This window comes from Zootermopsis nevadensis, unplaced genomic scaffold (assembly GCF_977971745.1).
Source record: "Zootermopsis nevadensis isolate Lab colony 2312 unplaced genomic scaffold, Znev_1.0 Znev_ptg000004l, whole genome shotgun sequence".
Classification (NCBI taxonomy): Eukaryota; Metazoa; Arthropoda; class Insecta; order Blattodea; family Termopsidae; genus Zootermopsis; species Zootermopsis nevadensis.
In genome coordinates this window covers 5,079,241-5,106,960 of record NW_028259136.1, presented here as the reverse complement: position 1 = coordinate 5,106,960, position 27,720 = coordinate 5,079,241, and the positions used below count along the sequence as shown (strand labels likewise).

At 41.2% G+C, this 27,720-nt stretch overlaps 1 protein-coding gene across 9 annotated transcripts in view; it reads right to left on the bottom strand.

Annotated features, from left to right (window-relative positions):
* The window catches only part of eya (eya transcriptional coactivator and phosphatase 2), a 140,091-nt gene that overhangs the window by 28,012 nt on the left and 84,359 nt on the right, over positions 1 to 27,720 (bottom strand). For 6 of the 9 annotated variants that reach the window (XM_022062646.2, XM_022062651.2, XM_022062649.2 and 3 more), the window contains one exon: positions 6,388 to 6,440. In XM_022062646.2, the coding sequence (XP_021918338.1) occupies positions 6,388 to 6,440 (53 nt within the window). Of the gene's footprint in view, positions 1 to 6,387; positions 6,441 to 12,602; positions 12,759 to 27,720 lie in introns of those variants that run through there. The other 3 variants (XM_022062647.2, XM_022062655.2, XM_022062652.2) reach the window with 2 other exon arrangements.

Here is a 27,720-nt window from a genome sequence, read left to right as displayed (position 1 = left end):
GTTTTCTTCGCGGTACGGTCTGGATTCGTAAATAATATTCAGACGAGCTTCGGCTTCAAAGGGTTAACCAGCTGATTTTCGTAATGGTGAGGTGTAGTGTTTTCTTCGCGGTACGGACTGAATTCATAAATAATATTCAGACGATCTTCGGCTTCAAAGGGTTAATCAAAATTGGAATTCATTACGCAACAGACTGACTCAACACTTGATCGACAAGCAACATAAGCCATTAATCAGTGACTGTCATGTGTCACAACCAACCTGTCCCAATTTCATCCTTCAGCCACCTCCTAGGGACCTTCCTCGGTGATCACGAAGGCATTTGATTGGGTATCTGTGTATTGTCTACTGTCTTGATACCTTCAGTTTACAAAATAAGGCACACGACGTTTCAGTCATAAGTCAATAAGAAATGATGTCTACAATTTGGCACCTCACAACCCTCAACTAATTTCAACAATAAGGCACAACATCTACGGCCGATACAGTAGAGTCCCGACTATCCGACATTCTTTCCATCTGACGTGCCGTGATAAAGTTCAACTCAGCTCTGACTTCCCGTCTTCCGGCAGTTGCTATTGTAAAAAAGGTTAAGTCCATGTTAATGTTTCTGTAGAGGGATGCTAGACTCCTATCTTGAAAACCGCGTGGCGTTTGGCGGTAAGCCATGCACTTCCGGCCGGCAGCCGGGAAGTAACAGTTGCGTTAAACTTCTACCAGTGAAATGCATATTATAATCATTTCGAAGGAACATTCTTGATTCTCGCCTCCAGTGTCACTGGCCAACCCTGGGCTCTGAACCAAGCGGCCAGCGAAAACCAATTTCTCAGCATAAAGGCGACGACAAGATCTGGCATGCAAGTTGAATCACACGGCATTAGTTTTAAATTCGAAATAACGTCTCTTCGACCGTCATTGACAACGTGAGGTCTGCATCCCAGGTGGCACCACTAATCATACAGCGATTTCCTGTGGTATAATACTTGGAAACAAGACCCTCATTAAGACCACATAGCACCATCTTCTAGAAAATATATTTGAAATAAATGTAATGCCAAGATTAAGACCGTCCTCAACATGTGACCTATACCAGAATGGCCATCTTGTTAAGATCAACGGTGGGATGCTAACCAGGGATGTCATCTAAATTCTTTTTAAATGATTGTCATACGCCTATAATTACTGGTATCACCTTCGATTTCACATTCCACATGCGCTGTATTTCAATCAAAATAATAATAATAATAATAATATTGTCGGCAGAGACGCTGTTGGTGTCTGAGCGCTATACAGCGGTGGCATTGACAAAGATCTATCCATGAGACGGGGCACAAGAAACATCTAAAGCATTCCACCTTCTGGTCCACTGCCAGCCTCGCTCACTCGTTGTACAATTTACACCTCGGCTAGGATCGACAAGGATTTATAATGCCTATGACGACAAACGTTCCCAAACAAATTCTTCCCCTCCTCTAGCGCCACAGTCCTCCTCGGGCCGAGGCCTACTTTATTGCAGAGGTTTTATAACTTTGTTACAGAGAGGTGATATGACTCAGGAATGGGGATTATTCCACCGTTTCTCATCTACCAACCACACGATCAACAACGGCCATGTCCTTTGGTAACCCACAAAAGTTGAATCACAGAATTTTTATGCGAAAACGCGTTCGAAAATTAAAATACTTTACATGAACTACGTGCAAAACGTAAAGGCAGCCAACATCTGCAAATTGCAATAGAATATAAGCAAGGAAATTAAGTTCCTGCTCTGAACTTACCGATTCATTTATATATTCATTTATTCTTGGTTTATCAACGCTTTCATTTACTCAGAAGAGTCAAATGATCGGTTCATTAGCATATAATAAATTGGAAAGGATATGTAAGAAAGCTGTTGTAGCCGGATTTAAGTCCCTATCCTGGAATTTCCCCGGAGAGACTGAGGAAAACAACGAGAAACCTGTCAGAACTGCAACTGGGCCGAATTTTAAACCCAGAACCTACGGCAAACGAAGCAAGAGTTAACAACTGGACCGCGATGTTTGAATTTGAAATGTATTCTCTCTTCATAAAAAGTTAAATTCCGAGGGACTTGTCTTTAAATTTTTCGTTCCCCAAATAAATTATAAATTATCGCTCTAAAGAAACATTAAATTGTGAATGAATAAAAATTTCCTTGCGGAATAAAATTCTACAACAATTTCTTTGTTATTTTTTCGACATGAAAGCATAATAATTCCGTATCTGATAAGCTAAACGCCTTAACAGTGACGTATTTTGCCGCCTAGGCGAACAGACCGGATAGTCACTCGCCCCGCCAAGACAGTGCCGCCAACTGCAGAAACTGGCGTTAAATTTCGTACCTAACAGACAAAATCCTCACGTCGATAAACGTAGGGCACCGTAGCTTCTGCGCAATTCTATGCTCGTTACAAGTGAACACACTTTCTTTATCTCGTTGTCTCAAGCCGTAACTGTGTCGCGCCACAGCGGAAATTTTGACTAGCTTGCATTTCCTCCAGTTAATTAGATTGCAAAGAGTCTGCATTATCGCTTACGAGTTCCTTCTATAGAGAAGTGGACGTATAATGGATTAGGCATTAACCACGCTGAATTCTGCAGCAACGCTATGCTCCTCCTAATTGGCAGCCAACTCCCAAGCATTCCTTTGTTGACATAACCTTTGCTCGATCTTTGTTCTCTGACGAGGTCAGTCGCACATAATAAAACCAGGCGAAGGCTCCTTCAGCTGGGCCAATAAAACGCGACTTACAGGCATTAAGAGAGGGGAAAAAATCAGTTTTAAGAAATGAACAGAGCACTCACTAGAAGGTGAAATTACAAGTTAAATTTCGCCAATAGAACAATATGTTTGCATTTTCGTGTGACGAGAATTATTTAGTTATTTAACGACGCTGCTTCAAAGGCATCTGATGACCATAAACAGTGAACATACATTGGCTTTAAACCACATAAAAAAACTGGAAAAGGACAAGCAGAAACTCAGCCGAAAACACAAAACCTTCACGTAAAAAAATTTAAACTTTACCAGTGCACCAATTTGCAGGGTTTGGAGGAGCGACGCAGTTATCAACTGCAGAGATGACGTCGCGTCGATTAGGATTAGGAATATTTTATATTTTGTAATGAAACTGAAAAGGATTAGGGAAGAACCCGCGGTGGATTATCTGAATAAACTATAACAATATTCGATTGGAGAGCCTGAGAAAGCCCATGAAAACCTTGGGAAAAAAATCCGTGCTCTGACCGAAATAAAGTATACTGGACGCAGAATATCTGTTAGCCACAGGCGCAGACAAAGAAATATCAAGACTACAGACTGCTTTACTAACTCCATGAAGGAGAATCCCTCATAAGAAGCTACTTACGAAATTTCACGCCTTTTCCGATAATAAAAGTTCCTTTGCTGATTTCACAGGAGCGCTGGTCCCTGCCCAGAGCCAAATGAATCCATTCTACACCCTCTCACTCTCAATTCTTTACGATCCAACTTAAAATTGTTTTACCAGCTACGTCGCAGGCATTCAGGCTCAACGTGGCCATTTTAATAATGCGCCATATTACCTAAGTTCAAAGACGCCATCGACTGATTTCGTAATAGGTTTTCAGGAAAAGGGCGATATATCGATTCTTAGAAGCCATCAAATATAAGACGCACACCAATTTAAGAAATTTTAAAATGTGAGAAAAGAAGTGTCTTAAAATCTAGGAAATATGGAATCAAGTGAAGAGAATAAATTATGAAGTTCCTCACCATGCATTTTTCTCTACCATCCACTCCCGGTTCATAATTTCCCCCGAAATAACGCAAATTCCCAGTCCATGGTAATATACTTAACTGTCTTAGCAGTACCACGTGTAAATTCCAATAAAACTTACATCAGCGCCATGTCGTAAGCTTTGGGGCAGAGCAGAGAGAGAGGTAACTTCTGGTACCTTCAGATTAACAGTGCGTGTAGGATAAGAGAACAGCTGAAGTTGAAAAATGAGGTCGGGGGCAGAACACATGAATTTGACGCTACAAAGGTGTTGGCATCAGCGATTGGCGGTGGAATGTGACATCGGAAAATAATCGTAGCGTCACACAAGAAAGCAAATTAAGTGTCTCCAACGTTGTAAAAAAGAACGGGGCACCCGGTAGGTGGGACGAGCCGGCCCCTGGCATATATTCCTCGCATTCAAATTCCACTAGATACCGGCAACTATATATTATCCTCGCGATCTAATCGTCCGTTCAATCAGCACTCAAGAGTTTTACGTCACGAAACCATCACGTGTTTGCCAATAGTATTGCCGCTGAAGGATGTAGAGTGCCACGTATTTTCTATCTTGGCACGTAGTGGAGATGAGTGGTCAGTTTGACGCCATGACCGCTTAATCCCACGGCCCTCATTGAATAAAAAGTTGTGTCGGCTCCCACACGGTGGCGCAGGGGAAAAAACATCTGCCCTTCCTAATGACCTAGCCAAGGCTGACCAACCTGTGACCAGTCACTTGAATGACCAAACTTTTGTGGCCCTTAATATCGGGACTCCACGCTGCAGAGTATTTGAGATGCTAATAGTCGATCACCTTTTATGGAACCCGTTCATTACCGTTTTCAGTTTCTCATCCAGATGATTCCAGTATGTACCAATTTTATTTAAAATTTGTTCAGTACTTTCCTTCCTATACTTCAATTCCAATAAAGTGTTCTCTTTTCTCAAGTTTTCATACAAAAAATCTGTATCCGTTTTACGTTTCCCATGCGTGCTACACATAAATAGCACGGTGGCTTACAGAGGCATGTTTCCTCCAAGCGAACGTCGAAAGGACTAAATACAAAACACGACGATCACTATATGCAGCCCATATATCTGAAACAACGTCGTCAAATTGACCCTAGAATCGACAGAACGGAGATGTTTCTCATACCGAATATTTTCCACTCATGTTTCACACCTGTCTAGGCGATGCAATGACCTGCGAAGATTATTCAACGTCATTAAATAAGCTAAATATCAACTACCACTACCGTTACAAATTGCAACATTTTGAACTGACCGCGAGCTCTGGACGGCAGAAATTCGATACAGCCGCGGGGTTTCTTTCCAGTCATCCTCAAATTAATTCTACTGCTCATTGCTGGTGTTAATTAATTTGTTCTCTGCTGTATCCTGCCTCTTTTGGAATTCCTCTATGACGCTGCTCATCATAAAGACATTCACGATTTGGCAAAGTGTCAACAACATTTACCCAAGACTATAAGGACAGAAGAAGCACTTGGCACTGAAAAGTCTGAAATTCTGTCCGCAATGTAAGATTTGAGATACGTAACTCAGGCAGAAAAGCAGAGCTTGGAGTGTCCTCTCGCTTACACAAACTCAAAATTTTCGTATTCTTTATTCGATCTACTCTCACGTAACCTGCTACATTTTAGTAAACACTTCACATCACATATGTTTGCATTCTTGAACTGTTAAAACAATTCTGACTGCTTTTCTAAATAAATTCGTGTGTCATTTCTTATTGCAATGTCATATCCTAAATACAGGCCAATATTGAACCACTATCACTTCAAAATATACCCTCATTCCAATAAATTTGGCAGTAAACATCATCATAAGTTACACAACAGTAATTAAGTTTTAGTTTATAAGATTATAATTTTTAACTTTTAACTTTACACCTGAAGATGGTTCAATGTAACCGAAACATGTAGTAAAAAGATGTACCAAATATGTAAATGATATTTTAATATCTTATGTATAAATTTTATTTATATACAATTGTGATTAGACGGAAAAAACACGAATAATTAAATTTTAATTCACAATATGACGCAATTATATCAACTTATAAATAAATAAAATTATTCACTCGTTAAATTATTTGATTTCTTTGTGAGATTCTTTAATTTTCTGACATTACGAAATTATATTTTTGTGGTCACTGTGCTGTTTGATTTATACACAGCCCTTTGCACAACGTCCTCTGTTTCACAGGCCTCTACCGTCTTTCCATTTTGTTTTTTGTCTTCCGGGAGTGAATGTGTGCAATTTCACTCTACAAATATTACCAGAATGACAAATGAAGGCTGGTGAAATGCGAGTGGAAAGCAGCAAGCCTAAGAGATATGAGAAATGCGAACAGAAATTCGGTTAGAAGTTCCACAGAGAACAAATCACTTCGTTGATGTAAGCACCGACTGATCAAAATGATCTTGAAGAAACAGGGTGTCACGTTGTGGACCAGATTAGTTCAGAATTGCAACTAGTGACTGGATGTTGTATACATGGTAATGAATATTCGGGCTGCATCAACGGCTGGAAATTTGACCAACCGATCGACTAATAGGTTCTCAAGGACTATATTACATCGACTTACCGACTCCTTTCTGGTGTGTCTAAGTCGGGATCTGCTCTGTGCCCTTTCACCTGAAAATAAGAATCACTCAGTTAATTACATTTATCAATTACAGTAGCCTATCTCAAGCTTCAAAAATAACATTAAATATATATATATGCTCATTATTAAAGCCTGTAGCCTTTTAAGCGGCCTCTTCCTAGGCGTTCCCCCACCAAAACGTGTAACAATTACTGCCGAACGCAAATCATAATCAATCACGTGACTGCAGGTTTTAGTACCTAGCAAATATTATAAAGGACACGAAATTGTTGTATAGATATTTAAATCGCATGACGTCACGCCTAACTCACTACTTTCAGAACAGAGACAAAATGCCATGGGGGCAGAGACGGGAAAGAAGAAACAAAACACCATCAGGATAATGGAGCAGAATGTCTGCCCTATCATTCGTTATGGATATTGGATTTCGACGCTACCAAAATTATCATTCATAAGCACAAAACAACTCCCCAGCTCCATACAGAAAACTACTTTGCTACTTTGCAATGGAAATATTCTAAAGTTCCACGGAGGGTGGAACTGGTTGAAGAGGGTCTCGAATTATATAGTATTATATATATTACCTTAGCCGTGGAGCCAAGTTGTCAAAACAATGAGATTATCTGGATGTTCCATAGTCACCACAGCGACGGAAAATAAAGAACCAAATACATTCTACTGAAACACGCTTCGGTAATTAAATTTCGGAACAGGTTGTACCAACAGCTATGTAATAACGCGATATAGTATTCTATAAAAAATATTCCCTGCCACCACAAACTTTCATAAGCCAGCTCTCACACAGACAGGAAAATACATTTCCATTGAGGGCAATTTGTTTTACTGCTCACAGCCAATTAACGGGCATGTCATAATTGCAAATAAACGAACTACACACTACGTTGCGTCTGTGAAGGAGAAGTTTGCCTGACGAAATTTTACTCGGCATGTGAACGAGACGCAATGTGGGTTCCAAAGAATTTTCAGTCGTGTTAAGAAACAAATCATTCGACACATACAGTAACCTCACAATGAGCATTACATAAGTTCGATAATTAGTCACTTTGCGAAGTCGCGACATGAGATTACGTGAAGTGAATCGAAAAAAATTAGGGATGAAACAGCCTCGGCATTCGTCCGGAATGATTCCGACAAACCAAGGAGGTCGCCGTCAAGAGATTTGAAACGGGAACCTCCAAAATACTAGTCCATACAAGCAATTTGGGAATGAAATGGCTTGTTTTATACAAATTACAAAGCTTGAAGCTTGAACCTCACAGAAAAACGATTTACATTCGATATGATCAAGACCGCACTATCTAAAGGACAACTGACAGCGTTACAGTTGATTTAATTACAGAAATTACGGTAAAAATTAAGTGTGCATATTATCTAAAAAAAATCTGGCGTGGTGACTTCTGATGAAGGCGACAGTATGATAAAATGACACTGCTTTACGTCGACAAACGCTCTCGCACTTCGGCTCCATCCAAGCGCCAGGCCGAGGTCCGATGAAACCCACCGAGGGCAACGAAGCTGCACCCTTCTTCCTCTGCATTCCCGACGTGTCCCGACCACACAAATCCTCTGCTGCAAAAGTTAAAAATGCCTGACGCTCTACCTCCCCCAATACGTCTTCGTGATGCAGCGCCCAGGGAAACTTTCCTTAAACCAAACGACAGGACTCCAAAGACAGAGGATCATAATGTAACAAAAAAAAATCTAGGACGAATATCCCTGGGCCCGGAGTGCGGCTATTCTGATGACTTTCCTGGTTTTCCTCAGTCCATGCACACAAATTCCGGGACTTAAATTAGGTCACGACAGTTTCCTTCCATATCCATTCAAATTCAATATTCATTAATCATCCTATCATTATACGCTATAAGAGTAAACAGACAGGGAATTCAAACCAGTGGTCCCCAGTGTCAGTGGAGGGTCTACGATCGTCCACTCACCGGTATATGCACCTTAATTACTGCCGTTTCAAACTTCTAATTACGGATAAAATCCACTGGCGAAAGAAGGCAAATACAATGAATTTAACAAGTGATTAAACGTAAGATCAACTTAATTCATTAAACTGACTAAACGAGTTTAAAAATTACGAAGTAAACTGAAGCAGCGAAATTACTTCCATCAATCAGGACCGAAGAACAGCGTTTGTCTGGAATCAAGGCACAATGCACAAGGTGTGCGTGCGTGATCGACAAGCGATAATTAGCCTGCACTTCATTTATCACGTGGGGAGACTTGCAGGCACAAGTTCCCCGATCTTCGGAGTAAGAAAGTTAAACGCCAATCATGACTTGACAGTTTTTGCCTTTGTTTTTAGAGCCAGTTGCTCGTTGCCGACAGATAATCAGGTATAATCATTAACTTTCAAGAAAGCTCATTACAGGGTGATACATACAAAAGTAGACAAGCTCACAGCTTCTCCAAATACACGATTCACACAACGCTACGTCGCTCAGAGGGATGTCGTAATCTATGACGATGGTGATAACGAGGAAGATGCAGATTCTGAGAAGTTTTCGTGTGCTGAGAGGACTGTCATAATAAATGACAGAATATTCAAACGAACACACAGCATATCACTAATGACAGCAACCATTTCTATACACAACCTAACTCTGGGAAGAATAAGGAAATCTAAGGTAAAAAGCTGAGTTGACAGCCAGTCAGTCACTTAGTACCGTATTTTCACTCGTAATGATTATAAATTCTAATTAGTTCTGTCTCATATCTTACCTCCTGAGGCCCATCACTACAAAGTATCGTTTGACCTACATCATGTAAAGTCGAAATTGTTTATCCAATATCTCCACGTATGTGCTCATTCATACTTTTAAGAACTGTGTATTCAGTACTCGTACGACTATGAATATCTAACTAGCATGCCATTTCGTCATTTATCTCCAATCTTCAAGAACCTCTTGGCTTGCTTGCTTACTTCAAGATACACAGCAGGTATTCACCCGGTGAACACTCAGAATTCTATCAACCATAGTCGAATCGCATCAGACGTGTTTTCTGGAGGACCACAGTTCGAGTACCGGTATGGAATTGGCCATCCTCTCAAAAATTAAGGACTCTACCCTCAGCCCCCTGTACCACAGGCTACCTTTAATAAAAGAGGCCAAGTTAGCTTTGTCTCAAATTATCAAGCGTCTTATTACTTACGGCCACAAAATCAGGCTGATTCGACAGCGCTAAGTACAGAGTTGTAATCCAACTACGGGTATGTCCATGTAAATCTAACCATCTGCAATAAACATGACGTCGCAAAATAACAGATTAATCGTCGGTATATTTAATGATGATTTCTCAACTGCGTAAGTTAAATATCATCGAGTGGATGATGATTGTGTACAAGAGCGCCAGCATATGACTGAATATCGGGGCTGAGATTCAAACCCGGAGCCTACGACATACGAAGCAGGAGTGTTGAGGATTCAACCGCGACATTTTCGGCGTTACTCAGTTTCGTTCTGTCACGGTTTGATCATCCGAAGAATCCTACATCGGCTCTGAATATGAACGGGGAAATCACTACCTGAATTCGGCTACCTTTTTAAGAAACGAAAGAAAACGTGTCCACGTTTATCACGGCATCAAAAGACGATAAAATTCTGCAAAATAGCTAAGAGTACATTTTATCACGAAGTCAAGAGGAGTTGTGTCAGATATCAGGTTCTAAAGACGTCGAATATGACGATGACTGTCTTCAAACATGCTGCACCATGATGGAGGCAGCGCATACCTCCGAAACGTCGCTACACTTCAATGCGATTACACGGTGCAATCCAGCAGACAGCCACATTCACGTCTACATAGAGAATAATAGCCTTTTCCAAGGGGTGGGGGGGTGGGGGTGGGGGTTATCGATTCGCTTCAACCACCGAGAAGCGGGCTCCAATAAAATGCTCTTGTGAACACGGTACTGAACCTTTAGGTTCCATAAAAGACGGGGAAATGTCTTGATCAGTACAGCGACTATCATCTTTTTCAACAAGGACGTGCTGCACCTGGATGCCACGTTGCAAACGATACAGAAGCTTTAAACAGATCTTTAGTGTTTCCCCCCTCATTACAAGCATAAATAATAAAAGTGTCAAATGTTTATTTTATTTCAATTTTTTCCTTACGCTTTATTTTCAAAAGTCGTATCTTTCCTCCCCCCCCCCCCCTCTTCGTCTTCCTTTTAACTCGTCTACGCTCCCCTCGTTCGCTTTCAGTAAATATGTCCTATTCCTAAATGTCGTTTTAGCACTCTAAAACAAATAATAAGTACGATGTGCTGGTGGTGTCCCCCATTTAAAGAGTACACACGAGGTAATAGTCTTCATGGAGAAGTGCCACTATATGAAACAACGGCAGGAAAAGTGACGCATAAATCTCATTCATTAACAGATGTGCCTGTGTTCGTTCCAGCATCTCATAAGCTAAAGCACACACATACACACACACAAACGCTGTGTATACAGCACTTAACCAATCGCGACTATTTACTTCACATATGAGACATTTAGTTACTGTGGAATAAGAACTGAAACAGCACACTTACACAGCCCATTAACATTAATAATATACGAGTTACATAATTTGTGCATTTAACTTCTACCTGCCAGTAATAACAATTAGGTTCTAACCCGATACGTCTTAAAACCGTTGTGTAAGCGTTCTTGGCATGAAGTGTTCAAAATGAAATAGGAATTAGGCAGCCACACGTCCGTTTCGTCTCCCAAACCGTTAACTGTTCTCAAGAAGGCTAAGTTTAATAAGAATATTCTTCATTATGCCTACATTTCGGCCCATAATCACACCATTATAATTATTAAGCCTATTTCACAACAACTTTTTAACAGGCTCTTTCTTCAAAAACTGGGAGTCACTCAGATAATCAAAAAATTCCGCGGCATTTATGAAATCATAAGCTTCACTGTAATATTCATCTCATACGCGAGGCCAATCTAATCCTAAATCACTCTGAAATATCTGATAGAAAGTAAAAATTATAAGGCTTCTCACGATGCAATTTCATGGACCTTTTTCTGTGTGACATATCTCAAAAAAAACAAAACCCGGATTTATGTCTTTCTCTAAGAGCGACGGTGAACTAACAATAAAAACTTAATTTCCAGAAAACCAGAGAAGGCCTGGCCATATCTCGGGCGTCAGTCGCCGGTTCCTTACTCAAGACGCCCATGTTCGCGCCCAGCTCAGTCCATGTGGGATTTTTGAGGTGGACGACGTGACACTGGGACATTTTTTCCTGCGATTTCGTCGTATTTCTCGTCATCGCTGTTCCATATTCACAAAATCTCGCTCCATTGCAACAAAAACACTAATAACGATGATACAAGAAACGTAATATAAAATACAGACTTCATCAAAGATCTGTGCGACTATTATTTGAATATTATTTCTATACGAGAGACCCTATAACGCTGCAACATGCAAGATTTCAAGCTTTCAAGGGGACTGAACAAGCCGCGTCAGTTGTGGACAAGAGCCCAACGTCATAATTTTCCCCCTGATGATGGAAGCAGAGATGGTCTCCGAAACGTTAGGGTTTTGTCCATCGCCCGAGAAGACTACAGAATCCTTTTGCCTGTTAACGAAGTTACGAGAAATAAAGAAAAAATACGTCTTCATGCACTGTAATGTATACGTTAATTACCTTTGATAACAAGAAAATTTATGACGGCAGACTGTAGTAACACTTGTTAATCGTCAATTATCAACAGCGTCTGCAGTACAAGAAGATAGTGAAGACAGTATTTCGAATTAGGACACGGTTACGACAGTGGCCAGTCTTTTACGTGCAGTTACAGTCTCTGAACCCAGTATGGCTCAGCAGAAGTTGGTCACAATGCTTAAGATTTCTGTCGCAGGGATGTGGGTTCGGAGTTACGTGGGACACTCTGTATCATCAACAATTTCTACTCTTAACAATCTCAATCTCTGCCGGTCCCTCAAAATGACACCGAGCTTCACACCCAGATAAGAAAACTATTAAAATTACACTTTCATATGTAGAATGCAGGCTGTATAAACTTTAATATCCAGTCCTTGATAAGAAATATTACACAAAAATATATAAACTTCTGAGAATTATCATTATTCTAAATGTACCTAATTTTAAATAAATAAACTGTAAGCTGATAAACTGAATGGCAAGATGGAGTTACCTGCTGTTCCAACAATTTGTCCATCACGGATCGAAGAGGACTTGGCGCTAAGCAATGGGGTATTAGCGTTACCATGTCTCTGCCGTTAAGTTCTATTACCCAAGAAACAAGGTGTAAGAACGTTCTTGACATAATACTGAACACATCATTATTATCTTAACCGCTACGCCATTCAGTTTTTGAAGACTAACCTTATATCCTCCGGGGCAAACGCAAACAAGTTGAAAGAACCACACGCACTCTCAAGGCGCCAAATATCCCTTCTTTTCAAAATATTTACTCACACACTTTCGAGGTCTCTTCATTCACTTATGCCTCACGTTAAAAGAATTCCACACGAAATGCACACATACAGAAAACAAATAACAATCTATTTATTCCATTCGATGTTAATGCAGTCGATAAAAAATCACAGTACATATCAAAACGTATTATTCACTTCAGCATAACAAACACTAAAACGAATGTTTCATAAGAATAACACAACATAAAACATTAATAATTATAAAATCTGGATTATATAAAACCGAATGAGACAGATTAATTTATAAACAGTATCGGTGAGTCGTGGCAGAATCACTCAAGCAGGCCCTCGTAAAATAAATATTAATCACACAAATCAACTAACTAACTAACTAGACGCACTCTGCTGTTAACTTAAGCACCAAAACGCACTTATGAGCAGTTTACATATTACCGAATCACCTTTAAACCGACTGTTATAAAATTGAAACAAACATTCCAAAGAAAGAACTGCCAATCGGGCAGTTTCCGTGGTTTTCGAATAACCACAGATGTTATTACCTCACGCACATGACAACTGTTAGTCTGTGGACCAAAAACACTTCAAAGATGCCAACTTACAAACGCAACCCCGATGCTCACAGCTACAACTACTGGTAGAGAGCCAACTAAAAAAACCCCCACACAAAACACACACACACACACATGTTGGGACAGAAAGCAAGGAAACAAAAACAAAAGTTCAACTCGTAACGGCAAAGAAATGGCATCAGGGTCTATGAAAGAGACGGGACGAATACGCGGGTTTAAAGTCAGACGAAGAACAAAGCACGAGCAACAGAAACAGAAAATGGACCAATCGCATCTCGACTACAATCCACTTGAACCAATGGCTATTCGTGAAACAAGAGCAGTCGAGACTTAAGTAAATGAAATGGGATGATGGATAAAGAAGGAAACACTCATACAAGGACGAATAAACATTAAAACTGCACCAAGAAATCACGTGAGTCTGCAAGCAAGACCAACAACAATCTTACTTACTACACCTGTCATCACAACCTCTGCACGAAGACTGGAAGCCAGCAGCATTGTCCAAGGTCTTCGTTGGTTAAACTGCTGCTCAAAAATAATTCCACTTATTTATAAGTTTAACGACACTCGGTAGCTCGACTAACATAGCGTCTAATTATAAGATGAATAATGAATTGGAAAGGATATGGAAGGAAGCTGTCTGGTACTATACCGGCATCTGCCTGGAGGGACTGAGGAAAATAACTCTTTCCTCCAGCACAGTCCATATCCTGGCCGTGATATCAAAACGGGTCTCTCCGAGAAGGAAGGAGTTGACCACAAGAAAACTACGTTTGGTGATTTTGTTATGACACCTGAATGCTCAGAAATGTCATCACAAGAACATGCCGGTAACCTTAACGCAATTTGATGGATACAAATGCTGAAATCCCCCCGGAGTCTCACAGCGGTGAAGTCGATGTTGATCTTCTGCGTTCTAACGTCGTGTGGACTCGTAGGCAGACACCAACTTCTACCACACGGCGTAACAACCCAGAAGACAGAAATCTTCATACTCACCGCCGTGAGGACACATCTCACCACAAATGATTTGATCATGAACTGTAATTTATTTTTCCTTCGATGGTGGGCAAAAACTTTACTCATGTATCATACTTAAGAAAACAGAAGTTTCAGATCACAAACATTTTCGCCATAAGGACGCGTGACAAGATTTCGGGATCGAATTCTAATAGGTGTATGCACGATTTTCAGTATGTATGCGCTACCTATCAGAGAAACCTTGCGATGGGCTGATCCCTCATCCGAGGAAGTACACCCTCCCTAAAAAAAACAATAAATTCAGGGCAAAACAAGACCACGACGTATCTATAGAGGAGAATAAGATGAAAGAGAAAATATATAAAACGGCACCAGGGCAGCAACAATCGACTTAGGAACAGTGCCAATCGAAAGTGATAAAACTCGACGAAATACTTTATATGAAAAGATCAAAATAAAACGAGACGATCAATACAGCTGTTATGTCTACTGCTTATTTACATTTTGAGAAAGTAAGAAATCTTCTGCTTTTATTGGATCACTAAATTAACACTAATATTTGAACAGTGCAAATAAACAAAACTGTAAGTGCCAGGTAGAAAATAAAATATATTTTTGCTGAAGAACATTCTATGCATCTACGCCAAAAAAACTTTCGGTGTGTTAATGTAAAAGTGTAATGTGCATCACTTTCGGCGTTCTACCTGGATTCTGACACTAACATTCTTCTTCAACAACAACAACAACAACATACTTTATTGTGTGGATCATTCCTGTAGGTCCACTCCGCCATATTTCCTTCCCACATTCACAGAATTTTAGTTCTTAATTTGAATAATTTCTGTCGAAGCTACTCTCTTCTCTGATACACAGTCATCGTCTGGTCTAACTTAAGCATAACTCACTGCACGTTCTTGCATTACAATAAAATCGTCGTCCCCATCACCTTCAGAACCAAAAATCATTAACACTGAGGCGCGCAAGAATTACTGGTGGTGTGAGCTACGGCACTTAAATACACCCCCAGTCACTCTGATGAATACTGAAACTAATTAAAAATATGTCACAGTGTTCCCTCTATTTATTTCAAGTATTAGCTTCAGAGCGCTTGAAATAATCAAGAAATTTCAACAACGGAGCATTAAAGTAAAGACATTTCAGTCTTAGAGTTCAAGGTCGCATGGGCTCATTCTGACCAGCTTGCAAAACAGTGAAAGTGGGAGCGGGGGGGTCATAGGCCTGTAGATGGACCGGAAATTGTCGAAGCCCAGAAGCTGCCACTTAGGGATGGTGTGTGAGAGTGACAGAAAAAACGACCCCAGAAGACGAACCAAGAGAGATGATGTAGAGACGCGGAAACAACTGCTACAGTCTGCTACAAAAACTAATTCATTTAATGGGCTGAGATAGCATCATGTCTACTTATGAGCAGTCGATCTAGCCCCCCCCCCCCGGGGGGGGGGGGCATTTCCTGTTCAAATGAAAACACTTGATGAAGCCTCAGGTTACAGAAACGATTACATTTTAAAATAATTCCAGTTTTCAGATATGCTATGGAAATATACTGGCGAAAATCATTAAGATGTAAATAATTATTAATATATGTTATTCACTACTCTTACCACATAAACAAGATTGTTCTGTGAAAATTCTTGCTTCGTGACATGTTACTAGCCAGAGTATAGATTTTAAATTGTTCTATATTCTGCATGTCTGTTTTTTTTTCTATTCAAATACAGACAGCGATCTTAGGAATTTCATTTCAGCCGACTCCATCTGTCTTTTGTCTTAAGGATCCGGACAGGAATACGACACTACACTTTGGCCGTGCCGAGGCTCAGATGATGGCTTCTCAGTGCGTAGGATCGGGTTCGCGGCTAGATCAGTACATGTGGGATTTGTGGCTGACAACGTGGCACTGGGACAGATTTTTCTCAGAGTCCTAAAGGCTTCTCCTGTCGATATAATTTCGCCGATGCTCCACACACCGTCATGCATCATCTGGGGGACGGACAATGGGCCCATTAGGGGCCCCAGTTCCACAGAGACATCGTCTGATCCCATTGCAATAAGAACAACACCAATTACGTGGGAGATCTGGCGTGATATGGTTCAGGATCGGTTCAGGATTACCGGTGTTAAAAATTGGTATTTAATTACTTGCAAAACCCAGAAAAAATGTGGTAGGCTACACTGCCACAGAATAAATAAAAAAATGTATCGAAAAACCTTCAAAAGAATCCAAGACATCCACGAACATAATTACTTGCTCAAAAGATTGTACACACATCCAGAGTAAAAGAGAAGGGGAGAGGGCTTAGAAACAAGAATTGTGGGTGGGGGAGAGAGATAGAGAGAGAGAAAATGAAAAGGTTTAAGAAGCACACACACAAACATCTTACTGAGCCAACTATTACAGCAGAAAGAAGAAAGATAAATCCAAAGTGTCACTTAACAAAGAAAATACAGAAGTGCAGCGATGCATTCGTTCAAAAATGTAAAGCAACAAATAAAAAAAAATTCAGAAAACCGAGCAATTAATCCACGTTTCTAAGGCGTTTAAACTGGCGGACAAGCAAAGCTGTACATCTCCGTCAAACTTGGGTAACGTAAAATAAGAGTTTGTTTGCAACACTCAACAAGCCTGTGGCCTATCATCTCTCTATGCCACAGTTTAAAATACCCGCAACATTTTACTTCCTTCAGAACTTAAGTCCAACTATGTATATAGAATGTCCCATGAAATAAGTCGATAATGCACCTACCACCTTTCCCGATAATTCGTCCTATACAGGACAAACTAAAGGAAATGATAAATCGTCCACAAACAGTGAACGGGATTCGAACTCAATGGTCCATGAGTGCGTTAAAAGTAGAGACGAATGATATTATTTTGTTCTCTTTCAAGTTAACAAAACGTTCATTACGTAGATTAATAATTACGTCCTTCCATCAACCTCCAGTTTTCTACAATACGTTAATGAAGGAATTTAAAGAAAATCCCTGAATTTCATTACGACACACTTTGGGGGGAAAAGGCTCTCTGGCCAAGACCGGGTTAGCGTTTCCCCATTCCAGCACAGTTTAGGAAAGACAGTACAATTCCCTATGGCACAAAAAGGGGGATTTTAACAAGCGAATTAAAGACAAAATTAATTTGAGGTTGATAAAGTCTTGTCAGAGCTCATTGTGCTGAAAAGTACGTCTCAATTAGAGTAGTACTCGTTATGTCTCTTTTGTTCCGAGCGCTGCGCGTGGAAACATACATGAACGAGAACATCCCGTCTGGAGTCGCACCAGCTCGCAGCTTGAATTAGATCACATCGCTCTACTACACCAAATATATCACCCAGACTCGAACCCACAATAAAATGCAGTGAGTGCTTCTGTCAGAGGAAAATTTAAGAAATGTGCACAACTTTTGTTTTCTTGTTTAGACATTCCACAAATCTAATAGTAAAAGCAGCCTAACTAATTAAACATAAATTTTGTAACCTAACAAATAACAGACTTACTAAACTAATTAAGATATCTAGACCAGTGGTATTCAACCATTTTTGTTCGCGTACCCCCAGATATAATTTCTCTTCAACTTTGTACCCCCAAAGTTGTTGGTGTATAATTCAAGTTATACATAGTATATAATCTACATCTAAAATAAATTAAATAAATTACATTACTGATTATTCAGTGTTTATCATAATTTTTTTTTTAAATTTCACGTACCCCCTAAGATGTCTTTGCGTACCCCCAGATATAATATCTCTTCAACTTTGTACCCCCAAAGTTGTTGGTGTATAATTCAAGTTATATATAGTATATAATCTACATCTAAAATAAATTAAATAAATTGCATTACTGATTATTCAGTGTTTATCATAATTTTTTTTTAAATTTCACGTACCCCCTAAGATGTCTTTGCGTACCCCCAGATATAATATCTTCAACTTTGTACCCCCAAAGTTGTTGGTGTATAATTCAAGTTATACATAGTATATAATCTACATCTAAAATAAATTAAATAAATTACATTACTGATTATTCAGTGTTTATCATAAAATAATATATATTTTTTTTAAATTTCACGTACCCCCTAAGATGTCTTTGCGTACCCCCAGATATAATATCTTCAACTTTGTACCCCCAAAGTTGTTGGTGTATAATTCAAGTTATACATAGTATATAATCTACATCTAAAATAAATTAAATAAATTACATTACTGATTATTAAGCGTTTATCTTAAATTTTTTTTTAAATTTCATGTACCCCCTAAGATGTCTTCGCGTACCCCAGGTTGTTACCACTGATCTAGAATGTAATAACTGAAACTAAAGAAACTGAGTATGTTAGCTTAACTATTTTAACTGACAGACTTAGCCAGCTAATAAACTTTAAGAACATTACTTTACTTCAACATGCAGCTTAACACAGACACATCTAACTTGTTAGCCTAGTTCAGAACAAATCCATAAGTAAAGGTAATCCTTAGCCGACACACAATTGTAGGATGAATATACTGCCTCAACCATCGGAACTGAACCGCGGTTTCAAGGTGCAAGCAGGGATAACTTCAGACGTTTCGGAGAGTAAAAACCAATAAGAACTAAAATGTCGGAAAAGGGCCCGTGTGTTCTCGCGAGCTGCATGTTTTTGATGTGGCGTGGTTAACAAATGACCCAAGTTTCAACCAGCCTCATACTACTTTCTCGCCCTTTCTTAATTACATTGCATCATTTTGCCAACCTTTTTTTATCATATACAGATGTCACTTAAAGAGTAAAATGTGGCTGGATGGTCGCTGAACACAGTGACGGAGCACGCCCCCAACAGCAGAGACTGTAAACCAACGGTTCGTGAGACAACCGTGGCATGTGAACCTCATATGAAAACGCGACTAACTACGTAACCAAGTTTCTGCCTAATTAATCATCCAACTAACAAACTAACCACCTAAGCTGAATGACAAAAACTTTCGAAGGTTCAAGATCAGTATTACCCACCACTGGATATGATATTTTCGTTCAATCCAGTTCGGCACATCACAAAGCATCTAAGAGACAAATCAGTATTATTCTTCCATCTACTTTTTAAGTGTTGGTGGTTTTCCTAACTATTTCGTTTCACTGAACTGTCCTACATCTCCAACACATCATAACGTCCTAAAATTGCCCTAACATAGGTAAAATAAGCATGGACATTTTACTGGTGAACTGAACCAAAATCTGGAGGACCACCCCTTGTTATGTGTCTGGGAACTTTACGTCAACGTAACCTACCGTCCATATTTGAAGACACCCAACTCGTCTGTAACCCCAAGACGTTCTATGGAACATACAGAAACGATCTTCACAAGTCTACCAATTAAATCTGATATTCAATTTGTATGCCACGCTGGCCTTGTAATCCTGGGGTCTCGGGTTCGAATCCCGGCGGTGCCCGAATTTATAACTTGTGTTGGGCAAGGCCGTGGTCTAGGCAACACGGAGTTTTCCTCCGGGGGCTTCCCCGGTTTCTCCGTGGCATCCCAACAATTACTCCATTCACACACAGAAGAAGGCAATGGCAAACCACTTCTGGATCATCTGCCAAGAACGTATATGAACAGGTCCCAGTCCGAGAAAAGGATGGAAGGATCCTGTTCATATGGACCTGTCGTCAGACAGAACACTAAATAAATAAAATTCAATTGGTGATCCTCATGACCAAAACTGAAGAAGTGCTTACACATTTTAGTACAGCTCCCAATAAAAATTCTTGATATAATTCATCGGATTCGTTCTTACATGCGGCCAGACATAAATTACAAAATCGATAGGCCCTCTGAAACGTCGGTAAATTTCCACCAGACTACAAGGCGCAACAGCCCAGACGACAGCAATCTTATTAATACACGACTGGTTGATACTAGAACCCAGCTACGCGTATCATCCGAACCATCTGGCACAAGAATTCAAAAAAGGAACTTGCAACAAATGATCGAAGTGACCGCAGTCTCCGAAGCGGGCTTGAAAACTGACGCTGGGTCGTGACGCAGAACTTTGACGTCTGGAGACTAAGACTGATGACGTCTGCAGTGCGAGGGTTAACTGCATGTTGTTTATTTTGCGCGGGGGGAAGGGGGAGAAATGACCGCGACGGTCATTAAGTAGAAACAAGAGGGCACGGGGTAACGTCATTACAAGGTGGCCCTGCCAACAAGAGTGGAATGAATGCTTCTTCGTAAATTATATTCCATTCAGTGCGCAGACTCGATGTAGCTCTAGAACAACCTCAACAGGGTTTATCTCTTTGGTGGATTTAAAACGGCGAAGTAGCAAAGCGGTATCGAATGTAAATCTATTTCGGAAGTAGGAGTGCACGTTTTGAATTTCCCCAAAAATGAGTGAGGAATATCAGCTGAAATGCGATTTAAGGATACAAACGATTCATATCGGACACAAAGAGAAGAAATCACACGTTGAAAAAGGGTAAAAGATGCCGCGGTGCAAATTCGAAGAGTTGAAAAAGAGACGGCAAAAGAATATTTTGCTCTTTGAAGCCCAGTGGTAAGTATACGTACCATCTGCTTTAACATTCACTAATTCTGTATTTTGTATTTTTTGAATTTTTCTCAAAATACACAGTTATTTTCTTTGACAGCATTTAATAGCTGATCACTGAAATGGAGAGACGGGTAGTGTTTTCTTTGCGGTACGGACTGAATACTTAAATAATATTTAGACGAGCTTGGAACTGCTGGAATAGCAAACATGGAAATACGCCCGAAATGAGCACAAATCATGTTTCTCAAAGATGAAGTGCAAACGCTGATGATGACCCAATAAACAGCATTGTATTCTGTTCGAATCACGGAACTTTGAACTAGATATGTAACACGCAGGGCGATTACGTAGAGAAACAAGACATGTCAATCTACTGTGAGACTGTTTTGTAAAATCCTACAAATATCTTTACTTTGTTACTACCTTAACAAACGTGTAAATTACTTATTTTACAAATCGTCCTCGTAAAAGACTCAGAGGAAACATGATTGATCTATCTAAGCTTACAAACTTAGCACACAACTATTGTCCTCGAGGCACGAGAGTAGACCTGACATCTTTGAGGGAGGTGGGGGTAGAATTCTGTGCTACTAGCGGACCGATAAACACCAGCAGCTTATACAGGCCTTACGTCGTACAGACTGACTGAGCACAATGTTCTTAGGTAAGGAATACATCACCAGCGCATGCGCAGAACCCACACAAGCAACGGCTGATAAGGCCACGTCTACTCTCGTGCCTCGCGGACAATACTAACCTAGCTCTATGCCTTTTATCATGGGTTCAAAGTTGTGAAAGGGCATAAATGTACTTGAGCCTGAGGTATTATCTTACCTCGCTGTTAGAAGAAGGCAATTGCATACCATGGATGATAAGGACGAGGAAAACCTTTCCAGTGCTTTCCCGTACATAGGAGGAACCAACATGAGTCCCAGACCAGGCTACAAAGGCATAGAATTACACACAACATGACATCTTGCAATAAAATCCAGCAACCAGAAATCGAAACGCATTTCAAGGTATTAACCATATGTTGCACTGTCCATTAAGTAGACCGATCGTCCAGTAAATCAATCCTGTCAGAGAGATAAAGATAACTTGCAGGCCAGGGACTGGATGTGTGTTTACGTCTGCATACAATCGAAATTACAGTACGCGACTGTAATCTTGAGACTTGCAAGGAATGCAGGAAGTCCGAAGCGTTAAAGGCAGACGCTATCTTTCCTCCTTCACCCCACCTCCTAACCCCGCAAGTCTCAAGATTACAGTCGCGAACTATATCGACGTGACAAATGTTCAAATTCCTGTGGTGGGACTATGATGACGCCATATGCCTCTGATGCCATGTTTTCGTTTGTTTGTGTTTATAATAACTGAAGAATGGCTGATGGAATTTTCATAGATCTCAGCACAGGTGGTATGGTGCTCAGTTAAACAGCAAAGACAACGTTGCCTTTACGTTAGCAGCTGATCTGAGTTTGGATAGATGTGGAAATGGTGTTACAGAGAAATTTCAGATTACGACTACCGGATTTTTAATTTCGTTTGTCAAACCTGTAACTGTTCGTTTAACTGGCTCTGATTTCACGGTTACTGAGCCCGTAACTGCTACTCTGCATTGAAAATGACACGGGTAATGGAACAGCTTGGTTCGACTTAACTGAAGGTTATTCGCTCCAAAGAACGTTACAGACAATGAAGGAACAGCAACGCGAGACGTTAGGGAGAAACGTGGCTACTCTAAAACGTGATTAATACGCTCTTGTCTCGGGAGACAGATACAAATGGTCCAGCAGCGTCTGGGCTTCTAACTACGTTCCCTTCCTTGCACCGCGCATTGCCAAATTCTTAGCAACGGAAACTAGTATCTAGGGCAGGGTTGTGTAATTGTTACCAACAAAAAGCTTTTCACTTCGTCTAGGTATCTAGGTAGACGGTAACACGGTACAATCCCAGACAAGAAAATTGGGCCAAGACTTACTAATTTTTCTTGACAAGAGTCAACATTCTTTGTGATTGTATATTAGCTACTGGTGCAGATCTGAGGTTCTGATAGCGATGAAAACGTCGATGCTACTCTTGTGGCTTGTTGCGCAGTGTGGATTTGTTGGCAGATATCAACATTCCGGAAGGACATACTGCCTCCATCTTCAAAGCTGCCGTGCATGATACTGGAGTCACCACATTCTATTCCCTGAACGCATTTGGTTAGTGGTACATTTAATGTGTTAAATTATAATTAGCGGTACGCCAGCGAAAAAGGTTGGAAACCTCTGCTTTAGAATATTTTGCATTGCCTCGAGTTGGCTGCAACCTGGCAGAGTTAGTGAGAGTTTCGTCACTGTCCAAGTGAGAGAACGCGCGGGAGGCCAAGGGGTTAAAGTTCAAGAGGCCCTCTGAACGTGACTGAACACTGATTAGCTATCCATCATCGTAACACTTCGACGTGTCGTAAGTGTTGATCTCAAGTCGTACATGTTCGGGGAAAACCAGGCATGGGGGGGGGGGGGGCGAAGGTCCCACGTGGTGGTAATCCACATTCCTTAATGAGTTAATCACACTATTTCCCTCTGGAATTTCGAACACAGATTCCATACCCCATTAATTTGAACGTTTAAGGTCAATACATAATCTGATTCATTGCTTTCTTGTTAGAAATGATTAAGTGACACATGATTCCTACGTTTCTTTGTTTCAAAACACACTTACTGCCTCGTAACTAACACCGTGAACCAGAGTCCTTCTTGAGAAGCTGACACCTGCTTAGCTAGTAATGAAATACCGAACGTTTCTGAAACCCGGACGTTAATCGCCGAGTTGACAAAAGCCTGTCACTTGCAAACCGCAGTAAAAAAAAATCCAGTCCACATCGTCACGCCCTATTCATCTCATATCCCGTTTTAATATTATCTATACGTTGTGTAACTTTCCTTTCGTCAGTAAAAGTAAGAGGCCTGATCTAAGGTCCTGCTTGGCATTTGCATGGATTAACCGAGAAAATTCGTGAAAAAAATATCAGAATAGCTCGCCGGTGTCCAGGTCAAGATTTGAATCCGGGACCTCCGGAATACGAAGCAAGAGTGCTAACCCCTCGACCCATCGGTCGTGACGTTCGGTGACAGCTGTTGAAATAGACTAGGCCTATTATGTACATGAGGGCCCCGTTCTGCTTCAGTTCACACTGGCTGCGCACATTACACTGAACACCCCCTGACAAGGGGCGTGTATTACAGTCTTAATATTCCCAGTGGGCGACACACCCCCTTCAGAACAACACCCATTTCCCTAGTGGATTATGTAATAAAACGCCCCCCTCCCCCGTCACGGAGACCACAAGTCAATAATTTTATCTTATCCATCATACTCCATCACCTAAGAGCAAAGAAACGAGAAAAAAGTGGAATGAAGAAAACGGGACGGTAGGAACAAGAAGAAACTTAAGACAACTTTCAGGGAAAACCGCAAACGCTGACAAACTTGCAAGAACTTGCTCAGTCACCTATTTCCCACACAAAGACTGTCTGTGCCGAACAACTCAGGCGTGCAGAAAGCCAACGAAGGTTACGAGTAAGCTGGTTGTCGCCTTCTGTGCTCTGTAAGGGACTTCTAATGTGTACATTGCATCATTCAATGCTACCACCAGGTCTGTCGAATTTGAACGTAAATGACCATAAACATTACAAGTTTTGAAGATTTCTGTCTTCTGGGTTGTTACATTGTGTAGTCTGGCCGATGTTTACCAACGTTTCAGAGGTCATACTGCCTCCATCATCAGGGCGATGAAGATTTCTGTCTTCTGGGTTGTTGCATTGTGTAGACTGGTCGATGTTTACCAACGTTTCAGGGGTCATACTGCCTCCATCATCAGGGCGATGAAGATTTCTGTCTTCTGGGTTGTTGCATTGTGTAGTCTGGTCGATGTTTACCAACGTTTCAGAGGTCCTTACTGCCTCCATCATCAGGGCGATGAAGATTTCTTCTTCTGGGTTGTTGCATTGTGTAGTCTGGTCGATGTTTACCAACGTTTCAGGGGTCATACTGCCTCCATCATCAGGGCGATGAGTATGAAGATTTCTGTCTTCTGGGTTGTTACATTGTGTAGTCTGGCCGATGTTTACCAACGTTTCAGAGGTCATACTGCCTCCATCATCAGGGCGATGAAGATTTCTGTCTTCTGGGTTGTTGCATTGTGTAGACTGGTCGATGTTTACCAACGTTTCAGGGGTCATACTGCCTCCATCATCAGGGCGATGAAGATTTCTGTCTTCTGGGTTGTTGCATTGTGTAGTCTGGTCGATGTTTACCAACGTTTCAGAGGTCCTTACTGCCTCCATCATCAGGGCGATGAAGATTTCTGTCTTCTGGGTTGTTGCATTGTGTAGTCTGGCCGATGTTTACCAACGTTTCAGAGGTCATACTGCCTCCATCATCAGGGCGATGAAGATTTCTGTCTTCTGGGTTGTTGCATTGTGTAGACTGGTCGATGTTTACCAACGTTTCAGGGGTCATACTGCCTCCATCATCAGGGCGATGAAGATTTCTGTCTTCTGGGTTGTTGCATTGTGTAGTCTGGTCGATGTTTACCAACGTTTCAGAGGTCCTTACTGCCTCCATCATCAGGGCGATGAAGATTTCTTCTTCTGGGTTGTTGCATTGTGTAGTCTGGTCGATGTTTACCAACGTTTCAGGGGTCATACTGCCTCCATCATCAGGGCGATGAGTATGAAGATTTCTGTCTTCTGTGTTGTTGCGATGTGTAGTCTGGTCGATGTTTACCAGCGTTTCAGAGGTCATACTGCCTCCGTCATCAGAGTATGAAGATTTCTGTCTTCTGGGTTGTTGCGCTGTGTAGTCTGGTCGATGTTAACAAACGTTTCAGAGGTCATACTGCCTCCATCATCAGGGCGATGAAGATTTCTTCTTCTGGGTTGTTGCATTGTGTAGTCTGGTCGATGTTTACCAACGTTTCAGGGGTCATACTGCCTCCGTCATCAGAGTATGAAGATTTCTGTCTTCTGGGTTGTTACATTGTGTAGTCTGGCCGATGTTTACCAACGTTTCAGAGGTCATACTGCCTCCATCATCAGGGCGATGAAGATTTCTGTCTTCTGGGTTGTTGCATTGTGTAGACTGGTCGATGTTTACCAACGTTTCAGAGGTCATACTGCCTCCATCATCAGGGCGATGAAGATTTCTGTCTTCTGGGTTGTTGCATTGTGTAGACTGGTCGATGTTTACCAACGTTTCAGAGGTCATACTGCCTCCATCATCAGGGCGATGAAGATTTCTGTCTTCTGGGTTGTTGCATTGTGTAGTCTGGTCGATGTTTACCAACGTTTCAGAGGTCCTTACTGCCTCCATCATCAGGGCGATGAAGATTTCTTCTTCTGGGTTGTTGCATTGTGTAGTCTGGTCGATGTTTACCAACGTTTCAGGGGTCATACTGCCTCCATCATCAGGGCGATGAGTATGAAGATTTCTGTCTTCTGTGTTGTTGCGATGTGTAGTCTGGTCGATGTTTACCAGCGTTTCAGAGGTCATACTGCCTCCGTCATCAGAGTATGAAGATTTCTGTCTTCTGGGTTGTTGCGCTGTGTAGTCTGGTCGATGTTAACAAACGTTTCAGAGGTCATACTGCCTCCATCATCAGGGCGATGAAGATTTCTTCTTCTGGGTTGTTGCATTGTGTAGTCTGGTCGATGTTTACCAACGTTTCAGGGGTCATACTGCCTCCGTCATCAGAGTATGAAGATTTCTGTCTTCTGGGTTGTTGCGCTGTGTAGTCTGGTCGATGTTTACCAACGTTTCAGGGGTCATACTGCCTCCGTCATCAGAGTATGAAGATTTCTGTCTTCTGGGTTGTTGCATTGTGTAGTCTGGTCGATGTTTACCAACGTTTCAGGGGTCATACTGCCTCCGTCATCAGAGTATGAAGATTTCTGTCTTCTGGGTTGTTGCATTGTGTAGTCTGGTCGATGTTTACCAACGTTTCAGGGGTCATACTGCCTCCGTCATCAGAGTATGAAGATTTCTGTCTTCTGGGTTGTTGCGCTGTGTAGTCTGGTCGATGTTAACAAACGTTTCAGAGGTCATACTGCCTCCATCATCAGGGCGATGAAGATTTCTTCTTCTGGGTTGTTGCATTGTGTAGTCTGGTCGATGTTTACCAACGTTTCAGGGGTCATACTGCCTCCGTCATCAGAGTATGAAGATTTCTGTCTTCTGGGTTGTTGCGCTGTGTAGTCTGGTCGATGTTTACCAACGTTTCAGGGGTCATACTGCCTCCGTCATCAGAGTATGAAGATTTCTGTCTTCTGGGTTGTTGCATTGTGTAGTCTGGTCGATGTTTACCAACGTTTCAGGGGTCATACTGCCTCCGTCATCAGAGTATGAAGATTTCTGTCTTCTGGGTTGTTGCATTGTGTAGTCTGGTCGATGTTTACCAACGTTTCAGGGGTCATACTGCCTCCGTCATCAGAGTATGAAGATTTCTGTCTTCTGGGTTGTTGCATTGTGTAGTCTGGTCGATGTTTACCGACGTTTCAGAGGTCATACTGCCTCCGTCATCAGAGTATGAAGATTTCTGTCTTCTGGGTTGTTGCGCTGTGTAGTCTGGTCGATGTTTATCAACGTTTCAGAGGTCATACTGCCTCCGTCATCAGAGTATGAAGATTTCTGTCTTCTGGGTTGTTGCGCTGTGTAGTATGGTCGATGTTTACCAACGTTTCAGAGGTCCTTACTGCCTCCATCATCAGGG